The sequence below is a fragment of the Martes martes genome (assembly GCF_963455335.1).
Source record: "Martes martes genome assembly, chromosome: 7".
NCBI lineage: Eukaryota > Metazoa > Chordata > Mammalia > Carnivora > Mustelidae > Martes > Martes martes.
In genome coordinates, this window is record NC_137894.1 from 97206648 (window position 1) to 97228207 (window position 21560).

General features: G+C 36.0%; 1 protein-coding gene across 2 annotated transcripts in view; it reads left to right on the top strand.

Annotated features, from left to right (window-relative positions):
- The window catches only part of ATL1 (atlastin GTPase 1), a gene marked incomplete at both ends in the record, with an annotated part of 61472 nt that overhangs the window by 15907 nt on the left and 24005 nt on the right, over nucleotides 1–21560 (top strand). For both annotated transcript variants that reach the window (XM_080807618.1, XM_080807617.1), the window contains 5 exons: nucleotides 11393–11640; nucleotides 14014–14148; nucleotides 14596–14700; nucleotides 16737–16787; nucleotides 18936–18992. In XM_080807618.1, the coding sequence (XP_080663744.1) occupies nucleotides 11393–11640; nucleotides 14014–14148; nucleotides 14596–14700; nucleotides 16737–16787; nucleotides 18936–18992 (596 nt within the window). The remainder of the gene's footprint in view (nucleotides 1–11392; nucleotides 11641–14013; nucleotides 14149–14595; nucleotides 14701–16736; nucleotides 16788–18935; nucleotides 18993–21560) is intronic.

The window sequence follows — 21560 nt, forward strand, 5'->3', positions numbered from 1 at the left end:
AATATAAGATCCAGTACATAAGAAGGTGAAACAATATTATTTTTTGGTTCTCTCCTTGTGAGCCATACATTTGTATCATCCATAGTGAAATGCTAATTCCTATCTGGTTTGCATCTAACCTGTTTTCTGCTTCTTCCCCTTTTAAAAATGTACATAGTGTTCAGGGAATTGAAAATAAGTTTAGTTTAGCAAAACATACATAAGAAGGTAGAAATCTGGTGCTAATCTTAGCATGCTAATGCATGTTAAACTTGACATGTATTTAAGGATTTTTGGATTCTTTTATAACAAAGATACTGCTAATTGCTTAGTTGAAATATAGTTATGAACAATGAGTCAAGCATATAAGATTTGTTCTTAATAATACTATGCATTTCAAAACTTTTTCAGTTATTTTATATTAAATTAGTGTAAATATTGGGTACCTACTGTGTGTGCTTCTTATAAATGTTTTCAAGAATTATAAATATGAGTAAGACAGTCTCTGTTCTCTAGATATTTTTAGTCTGTGTTTTCAATTTGACCTTTTTTTTGTAGAAACTGAACTTTTTCTAAATAGTTTAACAGTTTTATTGAGATATAATTATATACTATACAATTGACCCATTTAAAATGTACAGTTCAGAGGCTTTTAGGGTATTTTTTAAAAAAGATTTTATTTATTCATTTTACAGAGAGAGAGATCACAAGTAGGCAGAGAGAGAGGAGGAAGCATGTTCCCTGCTGAGCAGGGAGCCCGATGTGGGGCTCGATCCCAGGACTCTGGGATCATGACCTGAGCCTAAGGCAGAGGCCCCAACCCACTGAGCCACCCAGGCACCCCTTTTAGGGTATTTAGAGTTGTGCATTCATCCCCCAGTTTTAGAACATTTCATTAGCCTCAAAAAGAAAATGTGCACCTCCTAGACACCACCTCCCAAACCCCTCCAGCCCTCCAGTCCTAGGCAACCACTCATCTACTTTCTGTTTCTATGGATTTGCCTGTTTTGGGAGTTTCATATAAATGGAATCCTACAGTATGTGATCTTTTCTGACTGACCTCTTTCACTTAACATTGTGTTTTCAACACTCATCCTTGTTGTAGCATATATTGATTCTGAATTTCTTTTTATTGTTAAATAATATTTCATTGTATGGATATATCATCTTTTGTTTATCCATTTATCAGTTGGTAGGTATCTGGGTTGTAGCTTATCTAAATGCATATTTTTATATGTTAGTATTTATTAGCATAAATATATATATAGATTGATGGTTATGATAGGCTTCAGATAGGAAGCCTTTCTTAATTTTAGATGAGATACAAACTAATGTCTATATATTTATAAACATTTAACAGATTCATTCTATTTCTTATTCATTCTGTTACTTAATAAAAAATTATTTCTACATTTTAAATGATTTTTTATCAAAAAGGAATACTTAATATTCCTTTTTGCCTACATTGTAATGTGATTTCATCCCATAAACCATTTCATTATTTTATAGTCATGATTCAGATATTTGTTTTATTTTATAGCATACTTACGTCACATTAATTATATAATTTCCCTTTTCTTTTCTTTTTTTTTTAAAAGATTTTATTTATTTGACAGCGAGCGAGAGAGGGGGAGCAGCAGAGGGAGAGGGAGAAGCAGGCTTCCCACTGAGCAGGGAGCCCAGTACAGGGCTCGATTGATCCCAGGACTCTGGGACCATGACCTGAGCCAAAGGCAGACACTTAACCGACTGAGCCACCCAGGTGCCCCTATAATTTCCCTTTTCTTCATTAAGTCTATATGTAGCTCTCCAAAGTCTTAAGGATATAAACTAAAAGTTTGGAGCTATCTGTTTCATTCATACCTAGTACACAAAAGTAGAGTAGAAAAGGATAATCATATACAAACATCTACTGAAGTATTTTTTCTTTCTCTCATCCCCAGTATTCACTCTGTTGCAGATCATTTCAGATCTGTGCTTGTCTAAGTCTGTTGGTCTGGCCCCTTACCACCTTCCCAACCTGCTCCACCCATACCATACTCCTTCCTGTTCTTCAAGTGTGCCAAACACATTCTCCTTTATTTCCCTTTTGTTTTCTTCTTTGACCCAATGCTTTGTTTAGAAGTGTGTTGTTTAGTATCCATATATTTGTCGATCTTCTCACTTTGCTGTTGTTGTTTTCTAGTTTCATACCATTGTGGTCAGAGAAGATAGTTGGTATGATTTCAGTGTTCTTAAACTTGCTAAAGTTTGTTTTGTGACCTATAATATGAGCTGTCTTGGAGATTGTACTGTGTGCATTTGAAAAGAGTGTGTATTCTGCTGTTGTTGGATAAAATATTCCGTATATTTATTGAGTCCTTTTGTTCTAAAGTGTGTTCTATTTCAATATCTGCTCTTGTTTTTCTATCTGGATGATCTATCCATTGCTGATAGTGGAATATTGAAGTCCCTACAATGATCTTATTGTTATCTGTTTCTCCTTAAGATCTATAACTATTTGCTTAATATATTTTGGTGCTTGGTTCTTGGGAACATAAATATTTATGATCTGATATACTGTCCTTTTTATCTTTATATATTGGCCTTCTTTGTCTCTTATTAACCTTTTTTTGACTTGAAGTCTTTTTGTTGGATGTAAACATGACTATTCCCACCTTCTTTTTGTTTCCATTTGCTTGGAATAATATCTTCCATTCTTTCACTTTGAGCCTGGTGTATCTTTAGAGCTGAAAGGAATCTCCTGTAGGCAGCATATCGTTGGGTCCTATTTTGTTGTGTTTTTTACTCCATCTAGCCCCTCTGTGCCTTTTATTTGGTGAGTTCAATTCATTTATATTATAGATATGCAAGGATTCACTATGGCTATTTTATCTTTTGCCTTCTGGTTATTTTTCTCTCCACTGTTTCTTCTTCTGTTTCTGTCTACCTTTATAAGTTGGTAGTTTTCCATGGTGCTCTCCTCAGTCTCCTGTTGTTTTTTATGTTTTTTATGTCACTGCTTTAGATTTTGTTATGTGCTTACCATGAGGTTTACATAAAACATTTCATAGATTAAAAAAAGTCTTTTCTCAGCTCATAGCGATTTATCTTCATTCACCTCTAGAAGTTCCATCCTTTTATTCTTCCTCTTATTTTTGATGTAAAAAAAAATTTATGCTATGATTTCATTACCAAGCTCTACACCCAATGTGGGACTTGATTTCATGACCCCAGAGTTAAGAGCCTCATGCTCTACCAACTGAGCCAGCCAGGTACCCAACCTGAATCGCCTCTAGATTCCTATCTTCCAGCTTGCTACTTCTCTCTTCCATCTGATCTCTATTTCCAGTGCATTCTAACTCATTCTTCATTTCATTTACTGAGTTCACCAGCTCCAGAATTTCAGTCTCTTTGGTAAATAAAGCACTCCTTCTTTTCATTAATTTTCTTCAAAGGCTTTATTTATTTATTTGGAGAGAGAGAGAACATGGAGGGAGAGTGAGAGGGAGAAGTAGACTCCCTGCTGAGCAGAGAGCCTGATGTGGAGCTCAATCCCAGGATCCTGAGATCATGACCTGAATAGAAGGCAGATGCTTAACTGACTGAGCCACCCATGTGCCCCTATTCATTAATTTTATTTCTGAGATCATTATATTGCCTTTCAGAGTCTTCTTGTAGCTCATTGAGTATCTCCACAAAAGCAGTTTTTCTTAGAGATTTATTTTATTTGAGAGAGAGTGAGAGAGAGAGCAAGCACGAGTGGTGGGGGGAGGGGCAGAGGGAGAGAATCTTCAAGCAGACTCCCCACTGAGCATGGAGCCTGATGTGGGGCTCAATTCAGGGCTTGAACCCACCCATGAGATAATGACCTAAGCTGAAATCAAGAGCTGGACACTTAACTGACTGACCCTCCCAGGCACCTCTGTAACAGCAATTTTGAATTCTTTATCAGATCACAGTATTCCATGTCTGGGTTTGGTTGCTGGAAAATTGTCATTTTCTTTATATAATACCTATGACCATTACTTTTTTGTGCTGTTTGATGAAAATTACCTCTGCTATCACATTTGAAGTTACAAATAACTCTCATTTAGGCAAGGTTTTGTTTGCTTTGATTTTAACAGTTCAACAGGTTTGGTAATTAGGAGTCTTCCTTTGTTTTCCAGAAGGTGGCACTATAGTTCAAGTTTTTGATTTCCATTACAGCGATGTCTGTGTCTATGTGTGTATCTATGTATATGTATATATGTGTACGTACATATATATGTAAAGCTGGCTGGGGGGAATAAAAAAGGGTGGCAGCTTTAGAGTTGGGGGAGGTACTCAACACTTGGGATTTTGGGTGTGCCCATAGCTGGAGGCCAGCCCAGTAGGGACTCCTTAAATGGAGGAGGTGGGGGTCCCAGAGGTCCTAGGTGGTTCTTTTCCCTGAGACAAACAACAGGAGACATTTTCCTTCAGTTCCTACTTCTCTTTCCTTTCCCTCCCCCCATTCACTGCAGTCTTACCTCAGAGAGAGCAAAGGTCCCCCCAGCTGTGGAATGCAAAACCATCCTGGCAGACCCCCACTCCCCCCCTTTATCCTCCACCTCTTTAAAGGCTTGTGCCTGGTCCCAGCTACTGCACTTGACGCTGGAGGGTCTACAGCCCTAGGCTCCATGGCTTTTTCTCTCTCCCTGCAACCTCCTCTGCAGTCCAGTCCACCCACTTTTCGGCGCATAGATGGATGGATCTCTTGGGTGTCCTAGTAAGCTGTGGAAAGGCCTGTTTGTTCTTTTGTTCGTTCATTCGTTCTTTCTCCTTCTTCTTCTTCTTCTTCTTCTTCTTCTTCTTCTTCTTCTTCTGGTTACAGATGTCCAATTACTTGTAAATCAGAGAGGAGAGAAAAAAGAAAGGACTCATTCACCATGATACTGATGTCATTCTCCACATATTATCTTTTAAATATCTGTAGGATCTGTAGTGATTTCCCTTACCCCTTTTTCATATCTGAATTTGTTGATTTGTGACTTTTTCCTCTTATTTTCTTTGATTAGTCTTAGATTATTAAATCATTCTTGTTGATCTCTATTCCCAGTTCATTGGTTTCTGACATCTTTATTCCTACTTTTTCTTTTCTTTGAATTTAATGTTATTCTTTTTCTCACTTAAGATGAATTTATATTATGCTTTTTCAAACATCTTTTCTACTAAATACATTTCAAGCTGTAAATTTCTTCTAAGCAAGTTTCTGTTATATCATATTTTCCCTATTTCTGTATAAATAAGCTACTACACTCCAACCTACTGATTCTAACATTTATATAGAAAGAGTCAAAATTGCCCCAACTGATAATAACTAGAAGATAGGAGACAGGCTTGCCCTACTATATGTAATGGCTTTTCATAAAGCTATTTGATTAAGATACTGTATAGTGTTGCTGATGAATGGACCAGATTCATTAGATTATTTAGTTTACAACATACTCTAATTTCCATTATGATATTTTCTTTTATCTATAGGTTATTTAGAAATTTACTGCTTAATTTCAAAACATTTAGGAATTTTCTAAATATATACTTATTTCTAGTTTAATTTCTCTGTTGTCAGAGAACATATTTTTTGGCAGTATTTTAGAAATTTGAAATGTGTTTAGATCTGATATATGAACCAGTACATGGTCTATTTGGCGAATATCCCATATGAACTTTAAAAGACTATATGGTTTTGTAATTATTAGATGTCAACTTGGTCAGGCTGGCTAATGATACTGTTTAAATGTTTTACATCTTTGCCTACATTTTGTCTGAAATTTTAGACAATGGAAAAAAATTCTTAGAAAGACAAAATGCACCAAAAAATTTCTGAAGAAATACAAAACCTTATTAGTACTTATGTCACTATTGTATCATTAGTATTAATGAAATTGAGATAACAGTTAAAAATAATCTCACAAAGAAAAGAGCAGGTCCAGATGGTTTTAAAGCAAGATCTATCAAAATTTCAAAGAACAGTTCACCCTAATTTTTTGTTACAAACTCGTTTTGAAGATAGAAAGGGAAACATTGCTAAGTCCTTTTATAAAGCTAATATAACTGAGTATTAAACTAGCCAAAGACAAAATGAGAAAGGAAAATGATAGACTCAATTCATTGGTGAATATAGATACACAATTCCTAAACAAAATTTTACCAAACTGTATCAATAGCATATAAATATTGTACCATGAAAATACTAGGTTTAATAAAAAATGTAAAGCTGTATTACTCACTACATTAACACAGTGGTGGTGGAAAACCTAGTGATCATCTCAACAGATACAGAAAAGATATTTGATAAAATTCATTTTCCATTTATGATTTTTGAAAACTCATAGTAAACCAGTAGAGAAGTTCCTTAATAAGATAAAGTTATCTTCCAAGGCACACCAAACTATAACAAATATGAACTCAAATATTGGAAGCAGTCCCATTAAAATCAGGAAGTTATGCTCGCTAAAATCAGAAGTTGTGTCCAGGATTCCCTCTGCTATTCAACATTGTATAGAATGTCCAACAATACAAGAAAGAGAAAAGAAATACATAAAGATTAAAAAGGTAGAAACAGCACTTCATTATTTTTAAAAATTAAATTTATAGGGAATAGTAGTTTCAATATGAGACTGATCTCTTGAAGTCCGTTATATTTCTTTATCCAAGCAATGGCTATGAAACATAATTAAAAACACAACAATGAAACAAGGTATAAGTAGGAATAAAATCTAATGTACCTAGCAATAAATCCAAAAAACCTACTTTCCTCAGCACCCCAAATTATAAAAACTTTATTGAAGAGAGATATCTCATGTTTATGGGTTGGAAGACGGTGTAACAAAATTGATTCTTTCCAAATTGATCCGTAAATTTAATGTAGTTTCACAAAATTCAATTAATTTATTAATTCCAATGTTTATATGGGAAGGGTCAAAATTGCCAAGGCATGATAATTAGAGGAATATGATCGTAATGACGTTTTATAAAGCTATTTGAGGGGCGCCTGGGTGGCACAGTTGGTTAGGCATCCAATTCTTGGTTTTTGGCGCGGGCTGTGATCTCAGGTGGTGATCTCAGGGTTGTGAGATCAAGCTCTGCGCTGGGCTCCACACTCAGCACAGACGCTGCTTGAGACGCTTTCTCCCTCTCCTGCTGCCCCCCCCACCCCGCTTCGTGCTCTCTCTCTCTCTCTCAAATAAATAAATAAAATCTTACAGAAAAAAATTGTTTTGATTAAGATAGTATACTATTGGTGCTGATGTAGACAAATTATTGAATAGATCAGAACCAAGAGATTAGAAACAAAGTCATTGTGTGTGTGTGTGTGTGTGTGTATGCGTGCTGTTTTTCCAACAGCATTTGCTCATTTTGTGTTTGTGTCATATTTTAGTAATTGTTGCAATATTTCAGACTTCTGAGTTTGATGACTGTGAGGGGTTCAGAAAGACTTCAGTTGGGGGGAGTAACTGAAGATGTGTTGGAAACAGTGCGAGAAATAGAATTAGAAGTGGAGCATGAAGATGGGACTGAGTTGCTGCAACCTTAGGATAAAACTTGGTTGAGTGAGGAGTTGCTTCTTACAGATGAGCAAAGAAAGTGGTTTCTTGAGGTGGAATCAACTCTTGGTGAAGATGCTGTGAAGACTGGAAATGACAACAGAGGATTTAGAATCTGACATAAACTTAGTTGGTAAAGCAGCTGAGGGTTTGAGAGAATTGACTTCAATTTGAAATAAGTTCTATGTGGGTAAAATGCTGTCAAACAACAACCATGCTACAGAGAAACCACTCACAAAAGGAAGAGTTGGTCAATTCAGCAAATTTCATTGTTGTCTTATTTTAGGGAATTGTCACAGTCATCCCAGACTTCAGCACCCATCACCCTGCTCAGTCAGTAGCCATCAACATCGAGGCAAGATCTTCCAGCAAAAGGATTACAATTTGCTAAAAACTCAGATGATGATTAGCATTTTTTAGCAATAAAGTAGTTTTAAATTAAGGTATATATTTTGTTTCTTTTAGACATAATGCTATTGCACACTTAATAGACTATGATGTTGTATAAATGTAACTTTTATAGGCACTGGGAAACCAAAAACTCATGACTTGCTTTATGGTGGTGGTCTGGAACTGAATCCGCAATATCTCCAAGGTATGCCTGAAAACATAAGAGAGGATGTCTATTTAAATATATTTTAAAAGATTTTAAATGAAAGGTTATTTAAGAGCCCAGTTTATTCAAAACTAATACTCTAAAGGGTTGATTTCAGACTAGATCATATATCTGATCTGAAGAATTAATTGGTGTATGTTTCAACCTTCTGTTCTTTTGATACAAAGCAAATGAGCCCCTTTATGTGGTGTCCAAGAGTTATTTGATTTCCCTAAAGAGACAGAATGTTATAGTAGAAAGGCCTGGGATGAAAGTTTATATACCTGGAATTTAACTTCAGGTTGACAGTTACTAACTGTGTGAATTCGGATCTTCTCTTACTAGTGGGCATGCTCTTGGAAAAGTTACATTACCCAATTCTTAATTTCCACATGTGTCAAAAATACAGATAATAATGAATACCTTGCTGGAATATTAAAAGGAATAAATAAATAGTAACACAAGAAAGCATCCATGATAGATTTCCTGCTACAGAAATTCCATATCCTTTTCTTGGCAAGGTCGGTTACATCTTTGGCTTTCATTTCCTAAATCCATACTAATACTAACAGCATTTACAATGTACCAGCCACTGTTCTAAGTGTTACTTGAATATATTAACTCACAGCAACCTTATGAGGTAGACACAAAGAAGTTAAACAACTTGCTGAAGGTTACTCAGCTAAGAAATGGGAAAGCCTTTATTCAAATCTCAGCAGTCTGGTTTCAGAGCCTGTGTTTTTAACTACTACACTGTACTTTCCTTCTAAAGTAAGGGATTGTAGGCTGTACCAGTAGTTTATTGTCTGTTTTGCTGCATAATAACCACAAAACCTCAAGGGCATAGAACAATAGGCATTTATTGATCAGACGTGTTAAAATAGTTGTTAGGCAACTGTTGGTCTTGGCTGAGCTCCCTCATATGGCTTGGGGTTGGTTTGCTATGGGGCTTGGTTGGGACTGGGCTGTTTGCCTTTGCTCCTAGTGTCTCTCATCCTGCAGCAGACTAGTTTGGGAATATTCACAGAGTGAATGGCAGAAGTGAAAGAGCAAAATGGAAAACACAAGGCCTTTTCTAAGAATCCTCTGCTGTGTCATGTCTGCTAAAGCAAATCACATGGCTGACCCCAGAGTCCAAGTGGAAGGGCATTACGAAGTTATATTACACAAGCCATAGATAGAAGTGTCACTTGACACTTGACACTTGTGTCGCTTGACACACTTAAGTTGTTTTGTAATATACAACTTGTCACTTGTTATGTGTCACTTGACACACTTAAGTTGTTTTGTAATATACCACAAATGCCATGGTCTAGGGTTCTAAAATTCTTAAATATTAAGGATTAATTCTAAAAATTGATCTCTGTCAAAACTGACAATTAAATGGAAAAATTTTTCCCATCTTACATATGAAGAAACTAAACATCAGTTTCAAAATAACTTAACAAGAGAACAAGATTTCTTTGTCTCTATTTTTGTTTTTACCTTTTGACCCTCTTCACCTATTTCTCTACCCACAGCACCCCAATTCTGCAACCAGCAGCTGTTCTCTGTACCTATAAGTTTGTTTTGTTTTTTGTTTTTTTTTAATTCCCCATATAAGAAACCATACATATTTGTCTTTCTCTGTTTAGCACAATGTGCTTGAGGTCCATCTATGTTGTCACAAAGAGCAAGATTTCATTATTTTTTATGACTGAGTAATAGTCCATTGTGTATATGTGTGTGTGTGTGCACGCATATATGTACATACACACACACAATAATTTCTTTATCCCTTCATTCATCAGTGGACACTTAAGTTGTTTTTAGACTTTTTCTGTATCTTGGCTATTACACATAATGCTATAATGAACATAGGGGTGCACATATCTTTTTGAGCTAGTCCTTTCATTTTCTTCAGATCAATACCCAGAAGTGGAATTGCTGGATCATGTAGTAATTTTATTTTTAATTTTTTCCATACTGTTTTCCACAGTGGTCTTACCAATTTAAATTCTCACCAATTTACAAAGGAATGCAAAAGGATTCCTTTTTCTGTATGTCCTAGCCAGTACTTGTTCCTTCTCTTTTTGATAATGGCCATTCTAACAGGTATGAGGTGATATTTGTTTGGTTTTGATTTGCATTTTTTGATGCTTAATAATGTTGAGCATCTTTTCATGTGTCTGTTGGCCATTTGCGTGTCTTCTGTAGAAAAAGTTCTATTCAGATCCTCTGCCCATTTTTTAATTGGATTGTTTAGGGTTTTTTTTTTGTATTTAGTTGTATCAATTCTTTATATATTTTGGATATTAACACTTTATCATATATATGATAATTCTTTACATACATATGCATGCACATACACACATTTCTGAAAATAGACAGAAAGTTCTTCTAGGAGTACTTAGTTCAATCTATAAATCCAAGGTGGTGATGATGACGGTGGTGATTAAAGCTAACCTTTATGAGTTTACTGTGTGCCAAGCACTGATCTCAGCACTTTACATGTTGTAGCTCCCTTAATCTTTACAACAACTGAATTAATAGGTACTACTAGTAGTTTACATTTTACAGATGAAGAGTTGGGAGATTTAGTAATTTCCCAGGGTCACACAGCTTTTGTTTAAGATCTTCACACCAAATAACTTTTTTTTTTTAAATCGAATTATGTCTAGACCCCTTTGCTATGAATTTGAAGGATGTCTGTAATCTGGCCCTATCCAATTTAAGTATCTGTAAATTCCATTGCTATGAGGTATATAGTCTTAGACATTTAAGAACCTAGGATTTTGTAGATGGGATGCATGTAATGAAGGGAGCTGAAAACTGGGTGCTGTAGAAACTTATTCCAATTTCAAAAATATGTGATGAGTCCCTGTATGTATTTCCTCCTATGTATGTTCAGTTTTTAAAAATGTTGCAAGGATCCTTTATGTGAATAATTTAACTTTTTTCTAGGGGATAAGTCATTTTATTCCTGTGCTCCATAAGTAGAATCCTTTCTTTGATTTTCTTTCTCACTCTGCAAACAGATCTTTGCCTTGGAGCATTCTTAAGAATAAAATTCTCTTTGATTTGGTCACATAATCAGAAAGATGAGCTATAAGTCTTTCTGAGACATAAATCTTTCTGAGACATTTAATGACATTCATATATGTCATTAAAATGAGCATCTCTAATTCCAGAGTGCCCCAGTTTCAGATATTTGAAAACTGAGAGGTACCAGTACATTTCTTGGTATTTCGAGATGATTAGCTGAATAAATTGTTATTTTATTCAACAGGTGGGTTTTCAGAAAAGACATATGAATGGAGCTCAGAGGAGGAGGAGCCGGTGAAGAAGGCAGGACCAGTGCAAGTCCTCATCGTCAAAGATGACCATTCCTTTGAGTTAGATGAAACTGCACTAAATCGGATCCTTCTCTCGGAGGCTGTCAGGGACAAGGAGGTTGTTGCTGTATCTGTTGCTGGAGCATTTAGAAAAGGAAAATCATTCCTGATGGACTTCATGTTGAGATACATGTACAACCAGGTGCATAAAAATGCTTTAACAGTTTTCTTGTTTCTGTGTTTGTGTCACTTTGTGTGTGTGTGTTTTTTTAAGATTTTATTTATTTATTTGAGAGAGAGGCAATGAGAGAGAGCATGAGCGAGGAGAAGGTCGGAGGGAGAAGCAGACTCCCCATGGAGCTGGGAGCCTGATGCGGGACTCGATCCCAGGACTCCAGGATCATGACCCGAGCCGAAGGCAGTCGTCCAACCAACTGAGCCATCCAGGTGTCCCTCACTTTGTGTTTTTATTTAGTAGTCTCAGGATTCCCACTTCCGTTTTCACATACACTGTGCTAGAGCCGTTCCAGCTTCAGTGCTCTGGGCACCAAACTCCAAGACCACTTTCCCACATTTACCTTGGAATAGAACTTACTTTTTTATTCTTTTGGAATGATATGCATCATAGTGATAGGATTATAAACTTTACATGTTAGAGTGTTTAAAATGTATCAAATAACTTTTATCCTAACTTTTTTATTATAATCATTTTCTCCCCAACATTTATTATGACAAATTTCAAGCATGTAGCAAAGTTAAAAGAATTTTACAGTGAAGGGGCGCCTGGGTGGCTCAGTGGGTTAAAGCCTCTGCCTTCAGCTCAGGTCATGATCCCAGGGTCGTGGGATCAAGTCCCGCATCGGGCTCTCTGCTCAGCGGCGAGCCTGCTTCCCTTCCTCTCCTCTGCCTGCCTCTCTGCCTACCTGTGATCTCTGTCTGTCAAATTAAATAAAATCTTAAAAAAAAAAATTTTACAGTGAAGACCTAGGTATCTGCTGCCTAGATTTTACCATTATCATTCATATTCTTGCTTTATCATCTGTGTCTCCCGCTACTGTTCTCTCTTTACACCCATCACTGCATCTGATTTTTTAAATTCATTTCAAAGTAAATTGCTGACTTTGGCACACTTCCTCACAAATATTTCAACCTGTATCATTATCATATATTTCTATGCTTAGTTGGTTTCTTTTGTTGTAAAATTTACATTACAGTTACATGCACAAATCTTAGGTGTACATTTGCTTATTATTTTTTGAAATTGCATATGCCTACATGGGCCCAATTTCTAGCAAGTATATCTTCCTGTTACCCCAGAAAATTCTTTCCTATCTTTTTCCACCTGATGCTCATCATACCCCACCCCCAAAGGCAACCAACAGTGTCATAACATTTGAGACAACAGTGTGGCACAGAAAGGAGTCTTTAAGGGACCTGGGATGAACCAAAAGCAGGAGGATAACAGACTCAAGGAAACAGAAGGTTGGGAATGGAGAGCATCCCAATGTAATTTTCTACCCTTTTACCCATAGCAATTCTGTTGCAAATGTGGATGTGAAGGCAGAATGGACACACTACCCAAAGAAACTTTGTGTTATGTATTTATACTATAATTATTTATTTGGGATTGCTCTTTCAAGTTAGGGTATTTTTGAATAGTTTTGTAAAGTTAACTTCAGTATCTTCTATCTCTAGCTTCAGTTCAAACAAATCAAGAATAGAACTGCCAAAACATTTTAGGCTTTGAAACCAAACAGAACTCTTGGCATTCTCTGTTTCTAGCGTATCAACGTTACTATGCTACTTAACACGGTTGGGAAAATTAAGTGAACAAAATTAGTCTCCATTTTTTGGGATTATACAGTTTTAGGCATATTCATAGTTTTAACTGTGAAATAAACATTAAAATTAAATGCTCAATAACACTTGTCATGTTGCTTGTGTGTGTATAAAGAGCACTTGCCAGATTAAAGTGTAACAGATTTCTTACGTTTTTGTTTTTCTGCAACACTACTAGGTTCCTCTCCTCTTGCTGTTCACTCCCTCTTTCCCCAATACCAAAGCATTTGTATGTATTATGACTGTGTATATCCTGACATAATATCTTTGTTTCTAGAACGCCCTTCTCAGGTTTGTTCTCCTGGGAAATTCCCAAACATCCTTCAAATTTTAGCACAAACACCACCTCTCTATTAAGTCTTACATGACCAAGAGTTAGTTATTTCTTTTCCTATGTTTCTATTTATGCCTAATGCCTAATATACATGGCAACATACCGGTTTGTTAGTATGTCTGTCTGTCTTTTCTTTCTTTTTTTTTTTTTTTTTTTTTTTTTAGGTTGTGAGCTTTCTCTGGTCTGGAATAATATCTTTGTATTCCCAGAACCTAGAATAAAATGTAGCAGATAGTGCTCCTCTGTAAAAATATCTTAGATAAAGTAATTGAATCATACAGTAGATGTGAACATATTGTTTCCTTTTGACTATAGTTGGAGAGAGATACGAACCAGAATTGATGTGTCGAAAAAACTATACCACATATCCAGTTCCATATCACAGATTTTTTTAATTTATAGGAATCAGTCGACTGGGTTGGAGATTACAATGAACCACTGACTGGTTTTTCATGGAGAGGTGGGTCTGAACGAGAGACCACAGGAATCCAAATATGGAGTGAAGTCTTCCTTATCAATAAACCTGATGGCAAGAAGGTATGATGGAAACTTCGTAAAGAAAATTGAGTTTCATTTGCAAGAGTTATCATTTTCCAGGATCCTCTTTGAAAACCAATTTTGGCTATTTGACATGAAAATTTAAAGGGAAGTGGGTAACATCCTATTGCGCATTCATCTTTCCCTTTCTATTGATCAAGGTGGCAAAATCACAGGGACAGTAGAACAGCAGATCAGCAAGCTAACGTCTATGCTTTGTTTCAGTACTGTTTCTGTTATGTCGGATTATCAGTAAAAACTAATCATTATAGTATTCAGCTAGTTAATATTATTAGTTTCTGTGGCACTCATGGCATATATAGAAAATTACCTTTGAAGTATTCATTGATAATGGTTTGCTTTAGTTCTTATGGTGTTAAATTTATAGTAACCCTAATACTGCCCCTGTTCTATAAAATATCAGTGATGTTCTCTACTTGCCTGTAGGTCGCAGTGCTATTGATGGATACTCAGGGAACCTTTGATAGTCAGTCAACTCTGAGAGATTCAGCCACAGTATTTGCACTTAGCACGATGATCAGCTCAATACAGGTATGGAATAAAATAAATCCATTTTGATGGCTGTTTCTTTAACCAAAATTTATGAATATATGTGTTCCTACATACATGTGGTAGTAAGGCAAACAACAGAAATGGTAATATGTTATTTGCCTTAATTAGCATACAAGTTCTTAGGATTTCTATAAGAGTAGAATTGTTTTGATTACTGTTACCTAATTTCTGTTCAATTTCCAAACAGTCTATAGTCAGAAAAGTTTGTATTATCTTATTGATAATTTTTTTCTGTTTAAAGCCTACAATAAACTCAATAATATTAAGTTTTATAATGTATGCAGATAGATACATTGAAACTACCTATTGTAAGTTACATTTACTGAAACAAGATTTCTAAAGGCAATTTTCTTACATAGCCAGTATAAACATTTCTAAGTATAAAAACATATGCTTTCCCAGCTTTTTTTCTTTTCTAGAGAGAGAGAGAGAGTATGCATGCATGTGATGTGGGGAGGGGGGTTGCCTAGGAGGGGAGGGCAGGGGAAGAGGGGAGAAAGAATCCCAAGCAGAGTCTACCAGTGTGGAGCCTGATTCGAGGCTCAATCTCAGGACTCTGAGCTCATAAACTGAGGCAAAATCAAGGGTCAGATGCTTAACCAACTAAGCTACCCAGGTGGGTTTTTTTTTGTTTTTGTTTTTAGATGCTTACCCAACTTTTTAAAACACTTACTATACATTTAGATAAGTAAATGTCTTACAAAAATTTTTATCTTTGTGGTGCCTGGGTGACTTGGTCGGTTAAGCCTCCCAGTCTTGATTTTGGCTCAGGTTATGATCTCAGGGTCCTGACATCAAGCCCCATGTTGGGCTCTATGCTTGGTGCAGGGTCTGCTTGGGATTCTTTCTCTCCCTCTTCCTCTGCCTGTCCCCCTGCTCCTGTGCCAAATAAATAGATAAATAAAATCTTTTAAAAAATTTTTTTATCTTCCCTTCCTTTTTTCTTTCTTTGTCTTTTTAAAGTATTGTTTTTGAGGTTATTGTAGGCTTTACAGATTGTCCTGCAAGTCCTTGGAGAGTTTTACTCTAGTCATAGAACATAGAACATGAAAGATTTTAAGACAATTTTTAGATATTTTCTATTCATTAGAAAGAGCAGGAAGAATACATTGTATGTTTATTAAAATAAAAAAAATTAAAAAAAAAAAAAAGAAAGAGCAGGAAGAAATAGTGGCCAAGAAACAGATGGTTAAAGAGAGGTAAGATAGTTTAAAAGGTGGGGAAGGCAAAGTGGTTGGGATAAATAGGTCAAGGCTGGAATTATAAGTGAGCAGAGAAAGATTTCTTCATAATCAGCAGTATAAGCAAGCCAATTAAAACAGGATTGACTTTGCCTTTTTAATATTTATTATTTATATTTTACCTGAAGACATTGAATATTTTCACTGAAAAATCTAAGTCCCTAGTAATGACTTTTTATTACATTAGGAATAATCTGTTATTTAAATAAGTATACAAAGTATGTTCTTTTTGTCAATACATAAACATATAAGCATCCTTAACTTTTTTTGAAGTTAGCCCTCAAAAAAAAAAAAAGAATGTCATCTTAATGCTGTGATCTTTTCATGAATTCATGAAGCAGTAATGCATATGTGTAAAGATATGAGCCTGATATTTGAAACCTAACTTCAGTGTGAGAGAACTATCTATAGGCTTAACTAAATTAATTAATTGTGAAAAGGTCAACATAATTCTTAAGGCGAAATTTTATGTATGGGTTATTCAGATCTAGATTGCTTTTATTCTGGTATGTTTGTAAGAATGATTATTTTATTGACTGCTTAGTCTCCAGAGAGGTGGCTTTGATATTTCTAGAACAATTTTATGATCATTGTACTTTGTTTATTGTCTTTCAAGCTTTATTACTTTCTCAAGGTCTTATAAATATCATTATATAAGAATACACTTCAGAGAGTTTGATTTTGTGAACATTGATATTTTTAAAAATAAAAAATGACAAAGTAAGTCCTTTGGAGGATGCTAATTATTTTCTCATTTTAACTTTATTTTTTAAGGTATATAACTTATCCCAGAATGTCCAGGAGGATGATCTTCAGCACCTCCAGGTAACAATATGTATACTCTCTCTCTCTCTCTTTTTTTTTTTTTAACATATCTGGTCATCTTTTGAGGATATATAGATTTTGTTGGGCCTTCTTCTACTTGGAAAACTGAATTCAGAAAGATTTAGAAACATAAGCAAATAGAAGTTGTCCTATTTCCAGGTTTCTTGTTTCAGCCCCGTATGGTTATATTCTTTCTAATTCAGTTTTCAAATTTCTTTGTTACTCTAAAGCTACTTGCTGTTGGCCCTAAATGTGTGACTATATATGGCAGATTAGAGAAAAGACTCTTTGGTTTAAAAATGACCCAAAATGTGTAGATGACCCAGTTATAAAATAAATAACTCATGGAGGTAAAAAGTACATTTATCCTTCATATTTTACAGATGAGGTAAATTTGGCTGAAAGTAGTAAATGACTTGCCTAAACTCATGTGGCTACTTAGTGATAGAGTGGGCCTAGCAATCTGGGTTATCTCCTGGGCTCAGTGCTCCTTCCACTCTCCAAGCAGCATTTAAATCTCAAATCAGTAAAAGATGAGATATTTCCTTAAGGTAGTTCACAGCTCTGTAACACTCTCTGCTGTCTTTCAATGCATGTTACATGGTTACAGAGCAAAACCTATTGTTTCTCTGATAGTTTCCCTCTGCATATTTTATAGAAAATTTTGCTTTAAATATATATTCTGTTTTGGCAATAAGAGCCATGTACAAATTTAATAGACAACAAAGGATAATAAAGCAGGGTAACCTGTGATGTTGGAAATCACATTTGGGAGTTCATATCCAGCACTATTCCTAAATACATTTCTAGTATATCACATTACATTTATGACAAATAGGCCATACACTGAATAATTGTTTCTTATGATAAGTATGATTTATGCTTCAGGCCTGTGTCATAACCTAGCTAATTATTTTCCGAGCTAATGGTATGACAGTGTTCAATACCAGCTTAGGGATTTCTTAAGAAGGCTGATTTTGGATTTTGATATTGAGTAAGTCATCTTTTTCTGAGACCATTTAAAATTTTTCCTGTAAATGACAACACCTCAGCCTCCTCAGAAAAGATTGTGAATTCCAGTTACATTAGTAGATGATTCTAATGTGAGTGTCTAATCCCTGGACCAGCTGCCTTTTAGCTATGATATTCCAGACTTTCATTGAATCACTCTAATCAGATAGTTAGTAATTACCCTTGGCTTCCTAGATCCTTCCGCAAGAGAGGCAGGTTGGTGCTGTGGGAGCTATCCTAAATGGGCAAAGGGTGGGAATCCTCTGTATCAGTTCCTCCCCAGCTCTGAGAAACCGCCGTGGCTTGTTAGTCTTGTGGATGAAGACTAACCAGCTGGGGAAACCTACTGGGCTGGGCTGGATAAAACGGTCATCAGAGGCCTAATCACAGTCACCCCCTCAGGTCTCTTTGTTCTCTAAAACCTTACATTTCTGGCAACACAAAAACTGATATGGTTCCTCTCAACTGGGAGTAACTGGAAAGGAGAGAATGTGGTATATCTGATTGTATTTTTAAGCCACGTGCCTTTATGCCTTTGTAGTAATGCAGTCCGTCGTGCCATTAAATTTCCTCAGGCAACAACTTTTGTAAATATGTCCAACATAGTTTATGGCTCTCTGGTCTGATTTGTGCGAGTTCTGCTTTGAAAGATTATTTACCGTGTTACTTTCTGCCCCATCCTCCTATAAAAAACTGTCCTACATTCTTGATATAAAGGTATTAGCCTAAAGTGGAAACTTTATTTTTAACATGTACTTTATGTCCTTAATTTTTTATTTAAAAATTACCGTAGTTCTGTTGGGGGCGGGGGGATGGGGTGACTGGGTGATGGCCATTGAGGAGGGCACATGATATAATGAGTACTGGGTGTTATATAAGACTGATGAATCACTGACCTCTACCTCTGAAACTAATAATACATTATATGTTAATTAATTGAATTTAAATTTAAAAATTACTGTAGTTCTGCTTTATCTAATACTTAGTTCCTTAAAGTGACTATTGTAACCTTAATAATAGAGTATTATGTCTCAGTGAGGGAAAAAAGGAATGGAAGAAAGCACAGAAATAGAAATTTGCTGATACTGAAGTTTTTCTCTGTGGTGTTTGTGTGTGTGTGTGTGATTTTCCGTCTAGCTTTTCACTGAGTATGGCAGACTGGCAATGGAGGAAATATTCCTGAAACCATTTCAGGTGAGTGGAGTGTAAAATGATGGTAAATTCTTATTAAAATTTCTGAAGAGCATAACCAGGTATATTAATTAATTGGGAGGGCCACATTTCTTCCTTTTTTATTGCATTCAAGAAGTACTTTGATAACTTTGTTAATGCTATTTGATGCCAAGTAGGAGATTAAAATAAGGAAATAAAAAATTAACAAACTTTTTTTTAAATGGGAAAATGAAAAGATGAATTAGATATTTTGGTTTCTACAAGAGTATCATCTGTTCTCCCCTAAATTCAACCCTAGAGATGTCACAAAAACTAAAAAAATTTAAAAAATTGATGAATTTGTCAAGCATTAAAGTTAAAAACAAACAAGATTCCTGGGAAAATAGAAGGGGTTACAAGATGCAGCAAAAGCTAAATGAGTACCAGAGACAGGATACTGGGTGGAGGCAAGTTTTTTGAAGGTGCTTTTTTCTTTCTTCCTTCCTTTTCCTTCTTTCTCTCCCTCTCTCTTTCTTTTTTCCTTTCTCTCTCTCTCTCTCTTTCTTTCTTTCTGTTTTATTTATTTAAGTCATCTCTACACCCCATGTGGGGCTCAAACTTGTGACCCCAACAGAATCACGTGCTCCTCCGACTGAGCCAGCCAGGCACCCCACTTTTTTCTTTCTTATACATTCACTTGTGTGAACCATCATTTGCTTCAGTGCACTGGGTGTCAGAATAGCAACAAGCTCAGCCTCTGCTTGGAACAGCAGGATAATGTCAGGGCAATATCTGACCTTGTACTGAGTGGTATAAGCAAGTTATTTTGCGACTAATGTTCCCTCTGCCCCGGCCCTCTTTATAGATCAAGAACCAGGAGATTATAATGAAGTCAAAGAGCCTTAAAAATCTGGAGGAGGTACAGATTTAAACAACAATGACTGCTCACCTGAAGCATGATGGCTTCAGCAAAGGCTTATCAGAGGGGCTCAAGCTAAGTCTTAGACTAAATAAAACATGGAAGGGAGGAAGGGAGGGATGGAGGGAGAAAAAGCACCTATGAAAAGCTTGCCCCCACCCAGTATCTGTGTCTGGTACTCATTTGCTTTTGCTGTGTCTTATAACCATTCTGGTAAGTGATGTTGAGAATGGAGGAGGCTAAGCATGTGTAGAGGCAGGTGGTATATGGCAGATCTCTGTACCTTCATTTCAATTTTATTGTAAACCTAAAACTCCCCTAGGAAAATAAAGTCTTAAAACAAAACCATTCAAAAATGTTAAACTGCATAAAGAGAAAATAGACAAAGGACATAAAGACAATTCACAGAAAGGAAACCTGAATGGCTAATACTTCTTGAAAGGATGTCAAGTCTCATTGATAATCAGATAAAAATTAAAACAATAAGATACCATTTTACACTCATAGGCAAAAAGTTGAACATCGGGATAATACCAAATGATAGCTAGGATTTGGGTAAAGAGGAGCACTCGGGCCCTGTTGATAAAAGTGCAGATTGGAGCAGCTATTCTGTGAAGCCAGGGAAATGTATAAGGACATCCAGTGCAACACTGATAGAGTAGTAGTAGAAGGGAGTGGACGGCAGCATAGGTGTCCATCCCTAGAAGAATGGATACATAAATATGGTGAGAAGAACATTCTGAAATATTTTGCAACATCCAAAGGCAGTGAACCCATTGTTGTGGAGTAAGCATGAATATAGTGTTAAAACCATACCAAATTAAGTAAGAAAGAAGTTTGAGATTAGTAACACGGTATTACTTATGATTACTTAGAATGCTCTACATACACAAAAATCACACATATTAGGGTAAGTTTGATTGAGAACAGACAGTTGAATGGGAGTGGGGATCTGGAAACATACGATAAAGCAAGAAAGGGGCCTTTGCATGGAGAGATGATGGTATGCTTTCAGTTAAGGAATGTTGGTCTTTCCCTGAGGTCTAGGGAAGGGGGTGGAAAGAGGAGTTCAAGTAGAATAAAACCAGTCCCTGCTTACAATCTTCTTGTTGGCTTACAATACCTATTGGACTCTGTTACCTTTATTTTTTCTAAAGGTTTTATTTATTTATTTGACAGAGAGAGGGAGAGCACAAGCAGGGCGAGCAGCAGAGGGAGAGAGAGATGCAGGCTCTCCGCTGAGCAGGGAGCCCTATTCAGGGGCTTGGTCCCACCTCCTGGGATCATGACCTGGGCCCAAGGCAGCCACTTGACCAACAGAGCCACACAGGGGCCCTGAGATTGTTACCTTTAAAAAACAATAATTAGTCAGGTTGAAAGTTTAAGTATTATATAGTAATTGGGCTATTAGCTATGATTTTTCTCTTCTCTGAACTTGTTACTCTCCAGATCCATTGGGATTGACTGGGAACTCTGTTGTAAATTCTGGAAAGGATTTTTAAATCTTACCAGCAAAAGTTACTGCTTCTTACACTGCCAGATACATTAAAATGAAAAGCGAGTAACCCATTCTTCGATTAGAGAGAGAGAGAGAGAGAGACAGACAGACACAGGGAGAGGTACTGCTTTTGGTCAAAAAATAATAATAATTATGAATTGAGAACAAACAATAGAAAAAAAACTTTAGAAGA